The sequence below is a fragment of the Hoplias malabaricus genome, chromosome 11 (assembly GCF_029633855.1).
Source record: "Hoplias malabaricus isolate fHopMal1 chromosome 11, fHopMal1.hap1, whole genome shotgun sequence".
Classification (NCBI taxonomy): Eukaryota; Metazoa; Chordata; class Actinopteri; order Characiformes; family Erythrinidae; genus Hoplias; species Hoplias malabaricus.
This window is the reverse complement of record NC_089810.1, coordinates 35,620,818-35,641,292: the sequence shown is the minus strand read 5'-3', so window position 1 is coordinate 35,641,292 and position 20,475 is coordinate 35,620,818. Positions and strand designations below refer to the sequence as shown.

General features: G+C 39.4%; 1 protein-coding gene across 1 annotated transcript in view; it reads left to right on the top strand.

Moving 5' to 3' along the window:
* Positions 1 to 13,769, top strand: part of LOC136709894 (SH3 and multiple ankyrin repeat domains protein 2-like) — a 167,056-nt gene extending 153,287 nt beyond the window's left edge. Inside the window, exon 25 of the mRNA XM_066685461.1 lies at positions 12,716 to 13,769. Within this exon, the coding sequence (XP_066541558.1) occupies positions 12,716 to 13,352 (637 nt within the window). The 3' untranslated portion in view covers positions 13,353 to 13,769. The remainder of the gene's footprint in view (positions 1 to 12,715) is intronic.
* The last annotated feature ends 6,706 nt before the right edge of the window (positions 13,770 to 20,475 follow it).

Here is a 20,475-nt window from a genome sequence, read left to right as displayed (position 1 = left end):
GTATATCAATCATATACATTATATATATGGTACACCCACATTTTTGAAAATACATGAAATTATGCAAAAATAAAACATTTGATTTCTTTTAATTTATTATTTTGTTTAAATTATGGTTGAAACATAAAGACTTGTATCTCACAAACAGTGACTTCACTGGGGGATGGAAAATCTTTTCTTAACTCTGAGTTAAATATACGACAGTCAAAAGTTTGGACACATCTTCTCATTAGTCATTGGTGGAATAGGGCTGTTCACTGTGTAGAACTCTGTACCAGCCCCTACCTCTGCACAACCCAAGCTATGGTCTCAAACTCATTAAGTAGGCGAGTTCTTGACGAGGCCACAGCTGTTCAGTGAAAACCGTTCCAGGTGATGACCTCATGAAACTGACTGAGAGAACGTCGAGTGCAAAGCTATCATCAAAGCAAACGGTGACTAATTTGAAGAATCTAAAGTACAAATCATATTCTGGTTTAACACTTTTGTTTACTGCATAATTCCATATTTGGTCCTTCATAGATTTAATATCTTTTTTGTGTTTATTTACAACTTAGAATATAATAAAAAGCAAAGGTAGAACATTGAATGAGATGCGAGATGTGTCCAAACTTTTGACTCGCACTGTACATTCACAATATGTGGGAAATGGTCCAAAACAAAGGAAACCCTCCCTGAGTGGGTGTGTCCAAACATTTGACTGGTACTGTATGTGATTTTGAATTGTTTCTAGTTTATTTTTAATTATTTGTGTCTTTTAATCATGAAACATCAGCTGGTTTGGTTCCAGCAGCAACACAATGGACAAAACACAAGCTTCTAGACAGATTCTACTGTTTTTATCTGTGCAACTGGCTGTTGTCAATTTAAATTAATATATGTATGGATTCCTTTACCTTTTATTTTCTAGCTTTCTAAACTAAGAAAATGAAGCCAAAGATTTGCCCAGATTTTGACTGACATCAGCTCAGAGACTTGAGCTCAGAGACACAAGAGAGTTGCTAACAACTGTGTTATTTATTGATTTACATATACACACATTTACATACGTAAGCAGACTGGTAAACCGGTGGCGTCTCACATTAGTGTTGTGAATGTGAACGGCTGATTGTACAATGGAGCTTTTAAAACATTATTACACTTGGGGCTGATGATGTTTAAAGTTGAAGGGAGGCAGGTGCGCGCAGTGTCAGTATTTCCTTGAGGTGTTTAATTAGCGTAATCCTTGATGAGAACACTGGACTCATTGCTCACATTTAAAGTAATCCACTCCACTGCTTCCAGGGATGAGTGAAAGTGTGCTGGAGATACACGGAATACTCTGCAGAGGCATTAGGATGAACAGTAATGAGAGAGAGAGAGAGAGAGGGGCGAACGGTAATGAGAGAGAGGGAACGAGAGAGTTGTTCTTTTCACTTTTCACAGTGTGAGAGTGTTCTTGTGAACAGAGAAATGAGAAACTGAGGGATATTAGTGGAGTTTTCTCACATTCTCAAGAGTTGCAATGTGTCTCTCAAAAAGCCATGAGATATGAGGCAGGAAAGTGGATTAGGACCTTCCTATGAATCCTGCATTCACACACTTTATATATGATTTATTAAGTGTTATGGGGCACAGAAGCACAATTAAACACTGGACTCCACCTGGTTCTCTGCATACATTGTTTGCCCACATTCACTCTGTCCTTCAGTGGTCAGGACCCTCACAGGACCACCACAGAGCAGGTGTGAAATGGGTCACTGATGTGGTGGTGACGTCCACTCACTGTCCATGAACTGTTAGACGCTCCTACCTCATTGGTCCACCTTGTTGAGGTAAAGTAAGAGACAGCAGCTCAGCTGTCGCCGCACAGTTTGTGTTGGTCGTCCCCTGGTCCTTCATCAGTGGACACAGTGGACGCTGTCGGCTGGATATAATTGCGTGGTGGACTGTTATCACACTCACTGAGGGCTTTCAAAACTCTGGCAGCACTGCTGTGTCTGATCCACTTGTACCAGCACAACACAATCACACCACCACCACCACGTTAATGTCACTGTGGCTCTGAGAATAATCCACCCGCCAAATCACACCTGCTCTGTGGGGGTCGTGTTGGGGTCCTGACCATTGAAGAATAGGGAGAAGATGGTTTGCCTCATGTTCTCATTAGTGATGGTGGGTTTTAGCACTTTGGCCACTTTGGTTCAGCTCTAGAGTAGTTCAGACTTGCTTGGAACTATGTAGTTTTACATTTAGTTTGATTACAAGGTAATGTATTACTGTAGTACAATTTCTCTGCTGTTCAGAATCTGCTGTCTCTGCTGTGTGTGTGTGTGTGTGTACCCAAAGCTTGACCTCACACCTGAGACCGTATCAGCTGTTTCTTCTGGTCATGTCTCTTATGTAAGTTGAGGGCAGAAAGAGTGAATTCTTCAGAGAGTTCATGTATTTCACATAAAAATATTCAGCCTTAAGCTATGAACTCTACCAAAGAGATTATCACTCCCTTCTCTCTCTCTCTCTCTCTCTCTCTCTCTCTCTCTCTCTCTCTCTCTCTCTCTATCTCTCTCACTCTCTGTCTCTCTCTCTCTCTATCTCTCTCACTCACTCACTCACTCACTCACTCTCTCACTCACTCACTCTCTCACTCACTCACTCTCTCTTTCACTCTCTCACTCACTCACTCTCTCACTCTCTCTCACTCATTCACTCTCTCTCTCTCTCTCTTACTCTATCTCTCACACTCTCTCTCTCTCTCACACTCACTCTCTCTCTCACTCTCTCTCTCTCTCTCACTCTCTCTCTCTCTCTTACTCTCACTCACTCTCTCTCTCTTACTCTCTTACTCACTCACTCACTCTCTCTCTCACTCACTCTTTCTCTCTCTCTCTCACTGCCACTCACTCTTTCTCTCACTCTCTCTCTAACTCTCTCTCTCACTCTCTCTCTCTTACTCTAATTCTCTCTCTCTCTCTTACTCTAACTCTCTCTCTCTCACTCTCTCTCACTCACTCTCTCTCTCTTACTCTCTCTCTCTCACTCTCTCTCACTCTTTCTCTCTCTCTCTCTCTCTCTCTCACTCTCATTTTCAGGAGACAAATCAGCTAAAAGCTAAGACAGTAATGTTAATGATAAATTGAATATTTAATTTTTATGATGCTTTGTCCTCCCCCAAATAATCCTTACACTTACAAATCCACAAAAACAAGTCACACACAGGTCCCTAAACGGAGTTGACAACTCACTGCTTTTGTGTGACAGAGTGAAAATGTACAGCGTGTTCCAGAGCAACATCCACTGGATTGTGTGAGGTTCTAGCTGCTCCACTGTTAGAAAAATGGTCTCTGTGGTGGTACCCTCAAGCCTACGTATCCGTACCTTTAATTAGGTCAGAAACCAAATCATTGCTGGTCAGGGACTGAGGGGTTGGAGGACGTACCTTGGAAGGTAGAGCGGGGCGATATGGCCAAGATAGTTATCAAGATAAATACAGTGCCTTGCGAAAGTATTCAGACCCTTGAACTTTTCAAACTTTTGCCACATTTCAGGCTTCAGACATAAAGATATAAAATTGTAATTTTTTGTGAAGAACCAACAACAAGTGGGACACAATCGTGAAGTGGAATGAAATTCATTGGATGTGTCAAACTTAAACAAATAAAAAACTGAAAAGTGGGGCGTGCAGCAAACTCACTCCAGAAGTTCAGTGAGGATCTCTGAATGATCCAGTGGTGTCCCAAATCACTGATGATGGCAAGAAGAAAGCCATTTCTCAAAGATATCAATAAAAGGTCTCGTTTAAAGTTTGCCACAAGCCACTGGGAGACCCACCAAAACCATCTTTATGTTTGAAGCCTGAAATGTGGCAAAAGTTTGAAAAGTTCAAGGGGCCGAATACTTTCGCAAGGCACTGTATTTCTGTATTGATCAATTTCACTACATTAAACTGTATAAAATGTTATATATAAGAAACACAGACTGTATACACCTAAACAAAATTATTCATTCATTCATTATCTGTAACCCTTATCCAGTTCAGGGTCGCGGTGGGTCCTGAGTCTACCTGGAATCATTGGGCGCAAGGCAGGAATACACCCTGGAGCGGGTGCCAGTCCTTCACAGGGCAACACAGACACACACATTCACACCTACGGACACTTTTGAGTCGCCAATCCACCTACCAACGTGTGTTTTTGAACTGTGGGAGGAAACCGGAGCACTCGGAGGAAACCCACGCAGACACAGGGAGAACACACCAACTCCTCACAGACAGTCACCCAGAGGAAACCCACGTAGACACAGGGAGAACACACCGACTCCTCACAGACAGTCACCCGGAGGAAACCCACACAGACACAGGGAGAACACACCAACTCCTCACAGACAGTCACCCGGAGGAAACCCACGTAGACACAGGGAGAACACACCAACTCCTCACAGACAGTCACCCGGAGGAAACCCACACAGACACAGGGAGAACACACCAACTCCTCACAGACAGTCACCCAGAGGAAACCCACGTAGACACAGGGAGAACACACCGACTCCTCACAGACAGTCACCCGGAGGAAACCCACACAGACACAGGGAGGACACACCACACTCCTCACAGACAGTCACCCGGAGGAAACCCACACAGACACAGGGAGAACACACCACACTCCTCACAGACAGTCACCCGGAGCGGGAATCAACCCACAACCTCCAGGCCCCTGGAGCTGTGTGACTGCAAAACTACCTGCTGCACCACCGTGCACCACCTATACAAAATTAACATTTTTATTATCAAAACATAATATAGACATATAGTATGTACATTCCTCATATCCACAAGGAAAGATTTCACAGGATGTATGTAAATCATTTAGATTATGCTTTCCCTGATCACGAAAAACACACTTAACCAATTTAAAACAATTCTTACCATAAAAATGTAATTTATTATCTACTTTTGTGTCATTAAAACAGCCCTAGTGCATTAGCATTAGCATTAGCATAAAAAGTAGAAAGAGTAAAATAATATAAAATAAGATTTTAAAATAATAACAAATAATAAACATTCCCAAGTGCTGAACTGTAAATATATTATACTTGATCCATTAGAAGGTGGTGAAACAATGGGAAAAATAAACATTTAGGGTAAACCACATGGGAGTGTTTATCGATGAGGGGTATTTATTTAAAAGAAGCTGTTTGATCTGTGGAGTAGGATCCAAGTTAAACATTTAAACATTGTGAGCAGGAAACCCAACTATGTGTGAGGAAAAGAAAACACCCTGTGAGTAAACGGGGCTCTCTCCTGAACAAGGAAAACAGTCTTGAGTGTGAAGCTTCCTGTTTTGTTTAAGTACTCATCCATTAACGTATTGTGTTCTCTCTCGTGTGTTTTGATTGTTGTGTTGTTGTTGTTGTTGTTGTTGTCTTTGCCTGTTGTTTGTGTGCTTCCTAAATTCCGTTTTTTTTTTTTTCTCTTTTTTTTGGACTCTCTGGGCCACTGTAGTTAAAGAGCAAAGAAATAATTACTTTTTCCCGTGGTTTGTCTTTCTACTGTGTTTCCACAGCCGGCTGCTTTTGTGATGATGCAATTAAGATTAAATGAATCACTTTTCTGATAAATTAGCAGCACAATTAGAGAAGAGAATGACAGTAGCTGACAAAACTGAAGCTTAATCTCGGTGTGAATCAGGAGATGGGATCGCAGCTATTCTGCAGTTTGATTGTATTCAGTCTCCAGGGAGGAATTAATGAAATAAGCAGCAAATGCAGATAAATGATTAAACCTTAGAAGAAGCAGTTATTGCTGGTGATAAACTCATGCCGTCATCTGTTTTGAAGAGTTTCTGATTTGTAGGTCATTGAAACAGGTGGAAATATTGTGTGGAAAGTGCAGATTTGTGTTTGTAAGTAGAAGACATAACATCCTGATCCCAGTTAGCCTTTTATACGTACAGTTAATATGCCATGGGGCCAAGATGCCCTGTGAAGGACTGGCGCCCCCTCCAGGGTGTATTCCCGCCTTGCGCCCAGTGATTCCAGGTAGGCTCTGGACCCACCGTGACCCTGAAATGGATAAGCGCTTACAGATAATGAATGAATGAATGCCATGGGGCCAAGATGTAAGATGCTTTGAGACTGAGCCGATAAAAAAACACCTTGCAGCACCTCATGAGCCAATGGTTGTCATGATTGGAGTTAAAGGAGACTGGAGATAGAGCTTAATTACAGCATATGTCCAAACATATAGGGCTAGAGGGGTGTAAATCCCCCAGAACCATAGAGGGCTGTGAAGCAGTGTAACGGTTTCCCCTGCATCTAATACCTCTTAGCGGCCACAGAGTGTAGGCGTGTTGAGAAAAGAGTAGGGTGTAAGGAGTATAGAGTATGGATATATGTGAAGTAGTGAAGGCTAGGGGAGGAGGAATCAGGTCGTAAGGTGTACTCTTGTATGAATTAGAGAGGAGTGAGTAGGGTATAGGGAGTAGAGAATATGGATTAGGGAGCAGGGGGTAGGGCGTAAAGAACAGGGAGGCAGTAGAAACGTCTCCTCCTCCAGTTTTCATCAGAGCATCGTTTCACCCAGTGAACCAATTAAGGATACGGTTGCTTAGCAACAGAGTCAGGAGAGGCCTAAGGCATGGTAGAGTGTCACTTAGGTTAGGGACAACTTCAGCTGTCCAGATAATAAAGGGGCGCTAACTAACACAAATGAAAAAAGCACGAGGAGTTACAGTATGCCCAGAACATCACGTGTGCGCCAGAAGAGTATATACCTTTGTCACTAACTTGTTGAGAGCCTCAAACCGATTCTGTCAGAGCTCGTCCCAGAAGAATCTAGACATTACTGTCGCAGATCAAACTCCCGAAGAAGAAGAAATGCTAGATGGGCATGTGTCTATAAACTTTTCACCCCGGTATCAGACGTCATAATCACTGTATTTATCAGATCATATCATTTCTGTGTGTGTGTGTGTATATGCTTCATCCACGTCATGCTGTTTGTCTCCATCATGTGCCTCGTGTTTCTGTGGACAGGACCCTACACTGAAGACCTGTGTAAGTTTGCCGTGATTAAGCAGTAAAGACCCAACCATGTCTTTATGCTTTCACCTTGTTTTTTGTGTGTTTTTGTGTGTGTTTTTTGTGTGTTTTTGTGATTACACACATTCATCTTAACACAGGTCCAACTTAGAGAGAGAAATCAGAGACCACACTTTATATATTTCATTTCCATGAATCAAGTTATTCATTGTTAAGGAGATACTTCTTAGGAGAATGCTAAAGATACATGCTACAAGCTAACCCTGCTGCACACTGAACTGACGATCAGACTGTAAACCTCGGGCTTTGTCCAGTGTGGAGTTGAGAGGTTGTAGGAGTTTGTGAAGCTGCTGTTAGTTTATGATAAGTGTTGAAGTATTGACCTATGTTAAATACATTTTCTTTTTTTAATCATACGTTCCTATCCAAGAGAAATGAATTTGGCTTAGACTAAGGCTGGGCAATGAATCGAGAATTAATCAAAATCGACATTCGGAACCTTTAATCGACATAATCTGGTCTATGTTCATTCATTCATTATCTGTAAGCGCTTATCCAGTTCAGGGTCGCGGTGGGTCCAGAGCCTACCTGGAATCATTGGGCGCAAGGCGGGAATACACCCTGGAGGGGGCGCCAGTCCTTCACAGGGCTGGTCTATGTTGATATCAATTATTTTAAACATTTTTTTGTATTATTCTGTTATGTCCCCACTGTGTGCTCATGTACTGTCCCTTTTAAAACCAAGCTACCAAGCTGTAGTCACATGAATCTGCCACTTGGAAGCAACCTAAAGGCTGAGGCCGAACGAGTGACTCGAGCTCGTACCAAAGAATTACTATAATTACTATGAACAAATATCAAAGTCAAATGTAAACACTAAGAAAAACACAGTTTCAGCGACCAAAAAATATCAGAAGACAAAAGAGGAAAAAGCCCCCGGCAACATTAGAAAAAATATCCCATGTTTAATACTGGAGCAGATTTACAGTGCAATCCTTGTCACTGAACTATGAGAGTCAAAAATACAAAAAACAAAATAATAGTTCATTAATCGTAATCGTGGGTGGCACGGTGGTGCAGCAGGTTAGTGTCGCAGTCACACAGCTCCAGGGACCTGGAGGTTGTGGGTTCGAGTCCCATTCCGGGTGACTGTCTGTGAGAAGTGTGGTGTGTTCTCCCTGTGTCTGCGTGGGTTTCCTCCGGGTGACTGTCTGTGAGGAGTGTGGTGTGTTCTCCCTGTGTCTGCGTGGGTTTCCTCCGGGTGACTGTCTGTGAGGAGTGTGGTGTGTTCTCCCTGTGTCTGCGTGGGTTTCCTCCGGGTGACTGTCTGTGAGGAGTGTGGTGTGTTCTCCCTGTGTCTGTGTGGGTTTCCTCCGGGTGACTGTCTGTGAGGAGTGTGGTGTGTTCTCCCTGTGTCTGTGTGGGTTTCCTCCGGGTGACTGTCTGTGAGGAGTGTGGTGTGTTCTCCCTGTGTCTGCGTGGGTTTCCTCCGGGTGACTGTCTGTGAGGAGTGTGGTGTGTTCTCCCTGTGTCTGCGTGGGTTTCCTCCGGGTGACTGTCTGTGAGGAGTGTGGTGTGTTCTCCCTGTGTCTGTGTGGGTTTCCTCCGGGTGACTGTCTGTGAGAAGTGTGGTGTGTTCTCCCTGTATCTGCGTGGGTTTCCTCCGGGTGACTGTCTGTGAGAAGTGTGGTGTGTTCTCCCTGTATCTGCGTGGGTTTCCTCCGGGTGACTGTCTGTGAGGAGTGTGGTGTGTTCTCTGTGTGTCTGCATGGGTTTCCTCTGTGTGACTGAGTTTGGTGTGTTCTCCCTGTGTCTGTGTGGGTTTCCTTCGGGTGACTGTCTGTGTGGAGTGTGGTGTGTTCTCTCTGTGTCTGCGTGGGTTTCCTCTGGGTGAGTGTCTGTGAGCAGTGTGGTGTGTTCTCTGTGTGTCTGCGTGGGTTTCCTCTGTGTGACTGAGTTTGGTGTGTTCTCCCTGTGTCTGTGTGGGTTTCCTTCGGGTGACTGTCTGTGTGGTGTGTTCTCCCTGTGTCTGCGTGGGTTTCCTCCGGGTGACTGTCTGTGAGGAGTGTGGTGTGTTCTCCCTGTGTCTGCGTGGGTTTCCTCCGGGTGACTGTCTGTGAGGAGTGTGGTGTGTTCTCCCTGTGTCTGCGTGGGTTTCCTCCGGGTGACTGTCTGTGTGGTGTGTTCTCCCTGTGTCTGCGTAGGTATCCTCTGGGTGACTGTCTGTGAGGAGTGTGGTGTGTTCTCCCTGTGTCTGCGTGGGTTTCCTCCGGGTGACTGTCTGTGTGGTGTGTTCTCCCTGTGTCTGCGTAGGTATCCTCTGGGTGACTGTCTGTGAGGAGTGTGGTGTGTTCTCTCTGTGTCTGCGTAGGTATCCTCTGGGTGACTGTCTGTGAGGAGTGTGGTGTGTTCTCCCTGTGTCTGTGTGGGTTTCCTCTGGGTGCTCCGGTTTCCTCCCATGGTCCAAAAATGCAGGTTGGTAGGTGGATTGGTGACTCAAAAAGTGTCCGTAGGTGTGAGTGTGTGTGAAGGACCCACCTTGCGCCCAATGATTCCAGGTAGGCTCTGGATCTACCGCGACCCTGAACCGGATAAGTGTTACAGATAATGAATGTGGTAAAATTTACAATTAATCGTGATATTGATTTGCGCTCATATCGCCCAGCACTAGCTTAGACCCAGATTTCTAAATAAAGGCAACATAGACAATGGGAAAATCAATGTTTCCAAAAACAGAAGAAAGTGGGGCTCTTAATAACCATGTGAGACCTGGTAGAACACCAGCACAGACTCTTTTTTTCTTTTGTGCAGTGTCTTTGTGTGTTTGCTCAGTTTAATGAGTTTTGTTGCCAGATTGTGATGTGAAGCTTCATTTGACCGTTAAATTCACATATGCTCCTCCTGCCGTTGTCTCGAGCAGAAACACTGACATTCAGCTGATTGTAGTGAGGAAGAATAATGAATCCGAGTCATTTCTGCCTCACAGCCGTTCAGCATAATTACTGTGCTTTCAGTGTGTGTGTGTGTGTGTGTGGTTCTGTTTTATATATGAAGTATATCATAGCTGTGAGTGTCCATTAATAGGAGTTTTTCCTGTGTAATGTGACAGAAGGTTTGTTTGGTGAAAGCTTCAGAGATTTAGCTAAACCTCATTATCTAGATGTGTAATTAGTTACTAATATATTTTAATATTTCTTAATCTCCTGCTAAATGTGTATCCACTAACAAACTAATGTGTACGTCATGTACAGTATATACCACCCATAAAGGTAAAACCACCAGCCCAACATTGTGTAGGTCCCTCTTGTTCTGCCAAAAGAGCTCTGTCCTCTCAAGGCATTTACTCCACGACAGCTCTGAGGGTGTCCTGAGGCGTCTGGCACCAAGACGTTTGCAGCAGAACCTTTAAATGAGACACATTTTGGAAAGAAAAAACTTTAAAAAATAAATAATAATACTTTTGAGTGCATGAGCATTAATTTTGTGATTACAGTAAAATTCTCACAGCAGTGTTCCAATGTCTAATGTGAAGTCTTCTCAGTGTTGTAGACGCTACTGCAGCCGCAAAGAGGAACAATCTCCTGGTTAATACCCTTCATATCAGAAGACAAGAGGGATGAGCAGGTGTCCACAAACTTTGGGCTCTGTATACATCAGGACACAGTTAGACACACGGCTCTGCCCTCTAGTGTTCGTAGAGGGACAATGCACCATCTGTTGTAACTGGGCTTTAATAGATGTGATCTCTGATAGTGGATTTGTTTTTGCTCTTGACCTGAAACTGAAAAGATATAGAGCCACATGTCCAGGTCAGACTCCAGTAACCCAGTCTTATACACACACACACACACACACACACACACACACACACACTTGTTGTTATACATATATATTTTTATTTACTTTTAAATATGTAACACTGTTATGCACACTGATAGTGATGTGTGTGTGTGTGTGTGTGTTTGTTTTAGCTGGGTCATGTTCTGAGGGGGTGGAGCCTGTTTCTGCCTCAGGTTCCCATCTGTCACACTACACATGATGCCTCATGCTCTAGTTCTCCTCATAGCTAGTTAAACTTGGAACACACACACAATTTCTCACGTGTGTGTGTGTGTGTGTGTAAACGCTGTTCTGCTAGTGTTGGGGTTTGTGTTGAGGGAGACTGCTGAAAGCATCTATCTATGGAGTGTAACTAAGCGTCTGAGTTTCTCTATGAGAAAAATGAATGGTGTCAGAAGATCAGATTTTTCACCACACTTCAACAATGTTATGTTCTCTACGTTGTGCAGCAATTTACACCCTACACACACACTGTTCCATTCTGTTTAATACAGTATCCTTACCAAAGAAACGTTCTTTCCATTTTCTTTACTTGTTTGCAGACTGTTAGAACAGAGGAAATAGGAGGCATGAAAATCCTGTCTTTTTTTGTCCAATCTCTAAAGGCAGTAATCTTTCCAGTAAGTCTGAAGTAATAAGGAACAAATCCGCCAGAGATTAAGGAACAAGTCAGTCAGAGGATCAGTAAAACCCTCCCTTATCTCTCTCTCTCTCTCTCTCAGTCTTTATATATATATATATATGGGTCCTATTACATCTGACATAAAGCAAAATTATGTAAATTATTTTGTTTACTTATGTTTTCTTTATCTTTGCAGTTGCTGGGGTCAGTGTAATGAAATAACCTAGAGATTAATGCTTTGCTATTTTCTTGTACCAAATTTCTCCACACCTTCCTCCAATAATTCTATTACGCGATGTAAACATAGATTAGCTACTGATGAGTTTGGAAGGTAGATTCAATTTTTGTTTGTTTGTTTATTTATTTATTTATTTATGCTGAAATATGTTTTAAATATAGCACCCAGTCTCTTATTCCTCCCTCTTCTTGCTTTACCTCTCTCTCTCTCTCTCTCTCTCTCTCTCTCACACACACACACACACACACACACACACTCAACTGCTGCTCCTACCAGCCATTATCAACACATTTATCAAGAAGCACCATTCCTATTTGACTTTCTGATACCTAGAAGCACTGAGAGCTGGTCATTTGAGTGACAACTGAGCAGCTACTCAGAGCGCAGCCTTGTTTTCACCTACTTAAAGTGCCCCTTGGCGGTCAAAGGACAGTGGAGACTTTACAGTAGGAAGCTGCTAGTTCATATTCAGATCTGTTGCTGGTCACAGCTGAAATAGAGAGAGGCAGCATTTTCACGTCTCCTTTTATCGATGTTCTTATTTCAATTTATATTCTTACTATATTTAGATTTTTGTTTGCTTTATTTCTTGTAAAGCACTTTTAAGTATTTTAACAATGTGCTGTATACAAAAAAGAATTGATTGACACCACTAACATAAATATAATTCTATTATGTTTGTCTTACACTGATTCTTTTGTTTTACATTAAATATTCATTAATAAAAACACCAGTCTTACGAAAAACCAAGAATGCCACTAATCATAGTAAATTGTTGAATTAATTGTTTTTTAAAACATCTGCAGCCCTTAATAAAATTTGTTTTATGACCTCAAATATCAATTTAAGACAAATATGGCAAAATGGAAGTGGTCAAATACTACTTTACTCTGTAAGGTGTCCACAAAACTCTATGCTGACTTTTTCAAACCGTTTAACTGTGGCAAAAACATCAGAAACTTACATATTTAGCTATTCATCTCTCTCTCTTTCTTTAGAGAATCTGCCTCGGGTGCTCAGAGGACGACCACAGTGACCTTTGCCCTTCCGTCTTCTCCGTCCTCCAGCCTTCCTGCTCATGTCTCCAGCCCAATATCATCTCCACCTTCAAAAGGCCATGCCTCCTCGCTGCCAGGCCACGTCTCTTCTTTACCAAGCCACGCCCCATTGCTACAAGAACACACCACCTCATTACCAGGCCCCTCCTCACTGCCAGGCCATGCCTCCTCATTGCAAGGCCATTCCTCCTCATTACCGGGCTCTTCCTCCCTACCAGGCCATGCCCTCTCTCAGGCAGGCCCCACCCCCTCCCCAACAATGACAGACGTTTTTGGGCTGCCGACTCCGCCCCTGGGTTCGGGCAGCAGTCGGTCCCCTTCTCCGCTGACGCTGATGCAGGCCGCCAGCAACAAGCCGTTCGCCAACAAACCTGTAGTTACTTGGACGAAGCACGATGTAGCGGACTGGCTGGAGAGCCTGAACCTTGGGGAGCACAGGGATGCCTTCCTGGACAATGAGATCGAGGGCTCACATCTGCCCAGCCTCCAGAAGGATGACCTCATCGACCTGGGGGTCACCCGTGTGGGCCACAGGATGAACATAGAGCGGGCGCTCAAGCTGCTGATGGACAGATAAAAAGAGAGAGAGAGAGGTGTTTACTTGATTAATAGGTCTACAGCCTCTTTTTGAGCTTTTTCACATTTTCCAGTATGAGGTGCCACCATTCAGTGGGTTTTACTAGGATCCAGTGTGCCCCTTAATGATGGCCAGTTGTTTAGTCTGAAAAAAAAAAACAGAAGCCAACAAGTAGCGTCACAAGCATATATTTTCTGAAGCTTTGTTCTGACACGAGGAATGGGAAGGCGGGCCTTCAGGAACAGTAGTCAAAAACTTTTACCATTTTACACATCAACATTTATCATGACATGTCCAAATGATACATGGCTAGCTAACTGTCCAGCTATGCTAGGTTTTATAAACAAAACTAGCTTGTTGCTAAGAAACAGAGTAGTGCAGCTAGAAGTAAGAAAATCCCCTGAGAAATCGTTTTTCCAACAGAAATAGGGTCCAGTGTATTTTCCTTTTCTCTCTCTCTCTCCTTTCTCTCTCTCTCTTTCTCTCTCTCTCTCTCCCTCTCTCTCTTTCTCTCTCTCTCCCTCTCTCTCTCTCCTCTTTCTCTCTTTCTCTCTCTCTCCTCTTTCTCTCTCTCCTTTCTCTCTCTCTCTTTCTCTCTCTCTCTCTCTCTCTCTCTCTCTCTCCTCTTTCTCTCTCTCTCTCTCTCTCTCTCTCTCATGGTTTGCCATAGAAGGAAACATTGTACATTGTGAGGGCTTTGTTTTCTTTTCACTGCTTAAAGTGACAGTAACCTGGACCTTAAAATATGCATTGTCCATGAAATAATTCAAATCTAATCAGGGAACGCCATTCTGGTTTTAGTTCAGTACATTTTGGTGATCTCTATTATATTAATGGTTTTCTTATTTCTGTCTGTTCTATCCTAACATAAAACGTTCTAATGTTTTATTTACCAGCAGAATTGTCATAGATATGATATCCCAATTATATTACGATATTGCAAAAGGCCTTAAATATGCGAATTAGCTCGTAAAAAAATTACAGTATGTTATTATGCACTAATGAGCTTTCTAAATAGTTATGAGATATTCCCTAATTAATAAAAAGAATATAAAGAAGTGTGACAATGAATAATATAATAAATATGGTTGGAAAAGTGTAATAAGCTTGGACAGAAAGTCCATCGTATATCAATAATACTAAAACACTTTTTATGAAATTCAAATTGTCATCATGGGCTAGCTCTCCAGTCTGTTTGAGCGCTGGAAATGTGTTTATGAAGCTGGTGTCAGAGGAAAAAGTAAAAAAAATTAAAAAAAAACAAAGCGGCTTGTTGAGACATGCTAGGCATCCTCTCTTTGCTCACAGCAGAAAAACAGTAAGAAACCCTCCAAACGTGGATAATCATGAAAAGAGATGAGGATATTGCTTTATTTCTGCTTCATAGGTGTGTGATATTGACCTATTTTTGCTGCTTCCGATTATTTCGGTAGGAATCCATTCTAAATTCGAAAGAGCACTAACTGCACGCTACAAAACTAAATAACTGAAGTTACAAATGAGTTTCTGTGGTAATACAAACAGTGAATAATAACTTTCAGGCAAGTTCATCTTTAACCACAAACAAGCTACAGTATATTTTTTTCCCCTCAAACATACATTCACCTTAAAAGAGGCTGAGCTTCTGAACGTAAACCAACCTTTTTGTAGGAAAAAGTTTGAGTAAACTTCCTCAATTTAATAAAAAGTTGATTTGATTGAAATCAAGAATGTTGCCTTTAATACCTGAATCCATGAATATCTAGTTTCCATTTTTCAGTTCACTTACAATAGAGAAGAACACTGGGAAGATATTAAAATAAGAAAAGTTTAACAGTACATTTAAATTTTACAAATTTTACTTAAACACCAAGAATTTGTAATCGCAGTTTTACAATTTTAAAACAGGATGATCCAGCCATCACATAACAGCTGCATAACTCACACAAGCAGTCGGTTTATATTTCTAAATGTAAATGTAACACTGCAGGCTAAGGTTGTGCATTGTGCATCAGTTATGTACCACACAACACCATCATACGTTTATACATTTTAAAAATTTGATGTCAGAATTTTAAAAAACCTATTTAAAAAATGACAATGACTCTATTGAATATTATCAATTGATTATAATTTATTTGAACATTTTAAAAAACAATGTTGCCCAGTGAGGGACTAAATGTATTTTATTCTTTAGAATATATACATATATTTAACTTTATATTTTGTATATTGTCAACAGAACAAAGCTTTATTATTAAACAGATTTAAATATAAAACTATTTAAAGCTGGAGCCAAAGGCCTGCTTTAATTCTTTTTTAACAAGCCTTGCACTGTAAATAAGAGAGTATTTATTGTAAATTGGAGGTATTTAAAGGGAATGTCTATTATTGTTGTGAAAGACAATTCCTTCTGTTTACATTCAGAAGCTCCGTATCTTTAGAGGTGGAAAAGTATGTTTGAGGGAGTAATGACTGTTGTTTGTACATGGCTGACGTTTAACTTCATTACTTCATTAAATTTTAATTCACTGTTTGAATTACCACAGAAACTCATTTATTTAACTTTGTAGCACTTTCAGTAATGTAGTTAGCAATCTCCTAAGTGATGTTAAACAGCATAACAAGTCAGTGTTACCCATATATGTTACAGGAATAGAGAAATATCCTCATTTTGATTTGAGTTTTCAACCTTTGGTGTTCTCTTTGTTGTCTAAAAATACTCTAGATGCCTCTGCCATGAGCAGAGAGAGAGAGAGATTAGCATAGCCTAGCCTAGCATACTGCACCGAGACAGTTTGTTTTTTTTACTCATTTACAGATACTGGGGTTTTGTAAACACCTCAGACGAGCACAAAGACTGGAGAGCAGCAAATGGTGAGGAATCATTTGAATCTCACATAATTTTGATTATAATCGTGAATGTCGCCTTTAAGTAGCTAAATGGAGTGAATCATAAAAATTGGCTTAACTTTTTAATTTGTAAAAATCAAAACCTATTAAACTCTACATAAAAAACTACCATTGATTTGGGACTATTTGTATAAAATATTTTCTCATAAAAAGTACACAGTGTAAAAACAATGGCATGTTTATGTTCTTTTTTTAAAGAAAGCACTTTGGCGTTAAAGCGAACATTTGCGCATTATGTAAAATTCCTAAACTGTGCTGGACTAAAGCTGAAAAGGAATGATCCGTGATTCAATGTCTATATTTATTTGTATATACCGACACTTTCACACCTAGACCACTCTTCTCCAGTTGAGCTGGAGTCCCTTTTTTGGTTTGTTTGTTTTTAATAGTGTTTATCCTGATAAAAAATCGAATTTATATATATATATATAAATATCTTCACTTTAAAAATGTTCTATTTATGTGATGCACCCGTTGCCTAGAACCAACATGTGTAGGAAAAACTATCATATTATTTATCTATTTATTTGTTTTATTTATTCTTATCTGGGTCATTTATGGGCTTCTCACTCCTGTGTGTGTAAATGAGACCCTAGCCAAAAGTATTGGCGTGCTTCTGATGAGTATATACACAGTGAAGTAAAAAATAAGGTCTTGGCAAGAGAAATTATCTTAAATGTATGAATTTTATTCCATATTTATTTTATAGTCTTGATATCACTGTAAAAATACGACAATTTTATTTTTATTCTGTGAAATGATCATATTCTATGGCCCGATAACGTGAACTGTGTGAGTAAATAAATTAGCTAATTTTGCTATTTTGTTCAAGGAATAACACTGTAAAAGGAGAAATGATACGCCAGTGTAGTAAGACATCTATCCTGAAGTTAAAATCACTTCTAATCACTTAAAACAAGTAACATGCCTTATATGTATAATGTAAAATATGTAATGTAATATACTTGATATGATCTCAAAAACTGAAATATTAAATGTTTAATGGATATGTAGATAGATAGATATATTTAAGACAATTTTACAGGCCAAGAAATTATTTTTTGCAATAGAAACACACATCCTCACTTTGTGGACAGGGCACTACTGTAGCAGCCCCTCCTTGGTTTGTTAGCATTAGCATTAGCATTAACGTTCAAATACTACTCATTTCTAACATAATATTGTCTTCCTTGTCTCTGCGGCTGAGCAGAGGGTTGATTCATTCCTTTATCTGCTCTAAAAAGAACTTTATTTTTAACAAATGTAAAAACAAAATGTTACTATATCCTCCATTACAGGCTAATCCTGCTGATCAGTTTTCATTTCATAGCACAGTAGCAGAAAATTTAGCCTTAAAAATGTACTAAAACTGCCTCCAATTTTTAAGTAAAAAGAACCACATACTTTTTAATAAAGAACTTTATTAAAGAACAATTTATTTACAGTATAGAGGTAAATGGTAGAGTAAAAATATAATTTCCCTGTACTTAAAGACAATAAACAGATTTGTCACTTTACAGTAATGGAACACTAATTAATGGAAATATGATATTGATAACTGAGATCCATTATTGCTAGTATTCATACGAGTATTGGCACTGGATTTAATGTTTTATACTGTTTTAACTTATTTTTAATTAACGTCCCCACATTGGAGAGACCATGTTTAAAATAATACTGAATCTGTAAAAGATCCAGTCCACTAGGTGTCAGTGTAATGGCTGTTTCATAACATGCTGAAGAAGAAATATTGGAGAAAATGATTCATTGCGCCATTAAAGTCCAAATATTTTAACATCATCAGGTTTCTTTTTGTTTAAGAGGAAGTTATTGTGGTGCTTTTTTATTTAATTATCTAAGCAATGTCACTTCTTTACTATTAAATTAAATTCTTAATTATAATAATACTCATCATTTATGTATTAGCAGAGATTTCATAACTCCTCTGTTTATGAGGGATTTTTGACTTTAATGCTTTTTCATAACACACCGTATAAAAGCAAGAAATTAGTGGAAATGTCAATATTTGCTTAATGTAAGTTATACACATCTCACCCTTTACTGTAAATGGAATCTAACACTGAGACATGGAGGCTGTCTAAAATTTTGGTTTGATTCTTTATTGGTACAAAATTAGAACAGGATTTCAGACAGTCCGATATTTTACGAACTGTGTAAATTGGATATTTTGCTAAATCTGTTTCTTTAAATTAACTGTTAATGCCTATGTAACTTAATACATTCACCATCTCCAATATTATTCAAATATATAATGCTAAATTTATTAATACAAATTAGAAACAAAATAAACATGCTCAAGGAGGAGCTTCAATGAGAATATGCCATAAAAACGTGCAATTTTACTCAGATATGTTATTTGAACTTTCTAGACTCTGAATATCTAACTGAACTCAAATATAACATTTCATTGGGAATTAACTCAAACGCATCCTTCTGTGCGTCCAGCTTTAAGAGTCTGAACGCTGGTAGATTATATTTGCATATTTGTGATGTCATTTTCACTGAAGAAACCATTTCCATTTGGTTCATGTTTATTATTATTGGATAATGTTTGGTTTTAACAGTGTTTTCCTTTAAGAAAAACGAAACAAACAAACAAACAAAACCCAGAGCCGAAGTCTGAGTTGAACTGGAATCATAAACGTGAATGAACTTTACCAGAATTTTCCTGACTGTGACGTCATCGGGCGTAAAATGGAAATATCCATTTTAATTCAAACACGTAGTTCAGCATTTCCAGCTTTAAATATATATGTACTATATTTGAGTTGGACTGGACATGTAGCTAAAGTCTATGTGAGTCAGTTTTTTTCTAGACGTCTATTAGCTGTTTAGCTAAAGCAAGTGACTTTAGCCAAATTTCTAGTTTGACTCAGTATTTAGCAAAATGTCTAATATATTTCAGTTCAATTTGACATTTACCTAAATATCTTACAATATAACTTCTTAGAGATTATTAATATTAATTATTATTATTATTATGAATACCTGGGACATGGAATGAAAAACCTGTTGACCTTCTGCTGCTGTTGTGTCGAACCTTTTTTTTTTTTTTTTTTTTTACAAGAGTAGAGAGTGAGTGCAAAAAAAAAAAAGAGGTAAATATAGTACAGTATTTTTAATGACGTATAGAATTATATAGAATTTTATAAAAGTTATTTGACTGAAATAAAAGGTTCACTAGTGTGGTTTGCCAAATATATGTTTTGAGGAAACACCAAAAAAAGTGTAATGAAATAACAGCATTTATTATTGAGTCATGCTTATAGCAATATTAGTACACAGTTCTCCTCTAGGTTGTGGTTTTCAAGCCCTTATTAACCCTGTGATTTCAAAACAATCTCATCTTTCACCAGAAGCAGCTGCATGTGGATTTTTTAAAGGTGCGATCAGTCATTTTACCAAGAAGCAGCAAACAATATTTATTGAAAAAAAAAAAAAATGATGGAAAAAAATAGCTCACTGAGCCTTCAGGAAACCTATTGTTATTTTACCGCTGGAAAGTTATATGAAGCAGAATTTTCTGTAAAATGTGTTTATATTCGACCAAAATTGTCACTGTAGATGTATACATATTTTTTCAGGCCACATCTCAGAACATTGGTCTGAACACTCTTTTACGGTATATTATTATATTATATATTAAAGATATGGTTTTAAAAATGAACAATATGTGAAGAGTTTATGGGGAAACATCACTTAGGTTTTCTGTGTGGAACTGTAGATTGTAGAATTAAAAACTAAAGAATTTACACCATGAAACCCTTCATCCCACTGCTTTATGCTGTTCATCATTTTTCTTTCATATTCATCATAGATAGCCTTTTCTCAATTTTGTGTGGAAACATTTTTTTAAACCCTGTGTTCATGTTCTCTACGTTGCTGTAATTTTGTGCTGCTCCAACCGTCCTCATATTTAGAATTTAATGAATTAAAAGTTTTTAAAAAAAGAGAGAAAGTTCCTGTAACTGCACTCTTTTCCCCAAAAAGTAAACCCTCAATAACTTTGTATGGCAAACAAAACTGTATTCAAATAAATATATAAATATGGACCAAGCCCTTGCCCCATTTTCGTTTACTTTCTGTAATTTCCTGAAAATAATCGTTTTATTTCAGAAAAAAACAGTTTTGAAGTGAATAATACTTCATTTCTGTTCTTTTCTAACTGTTTTCTGAAGAAAAGACAAAGCATCTGAGTTCATTTCAACTC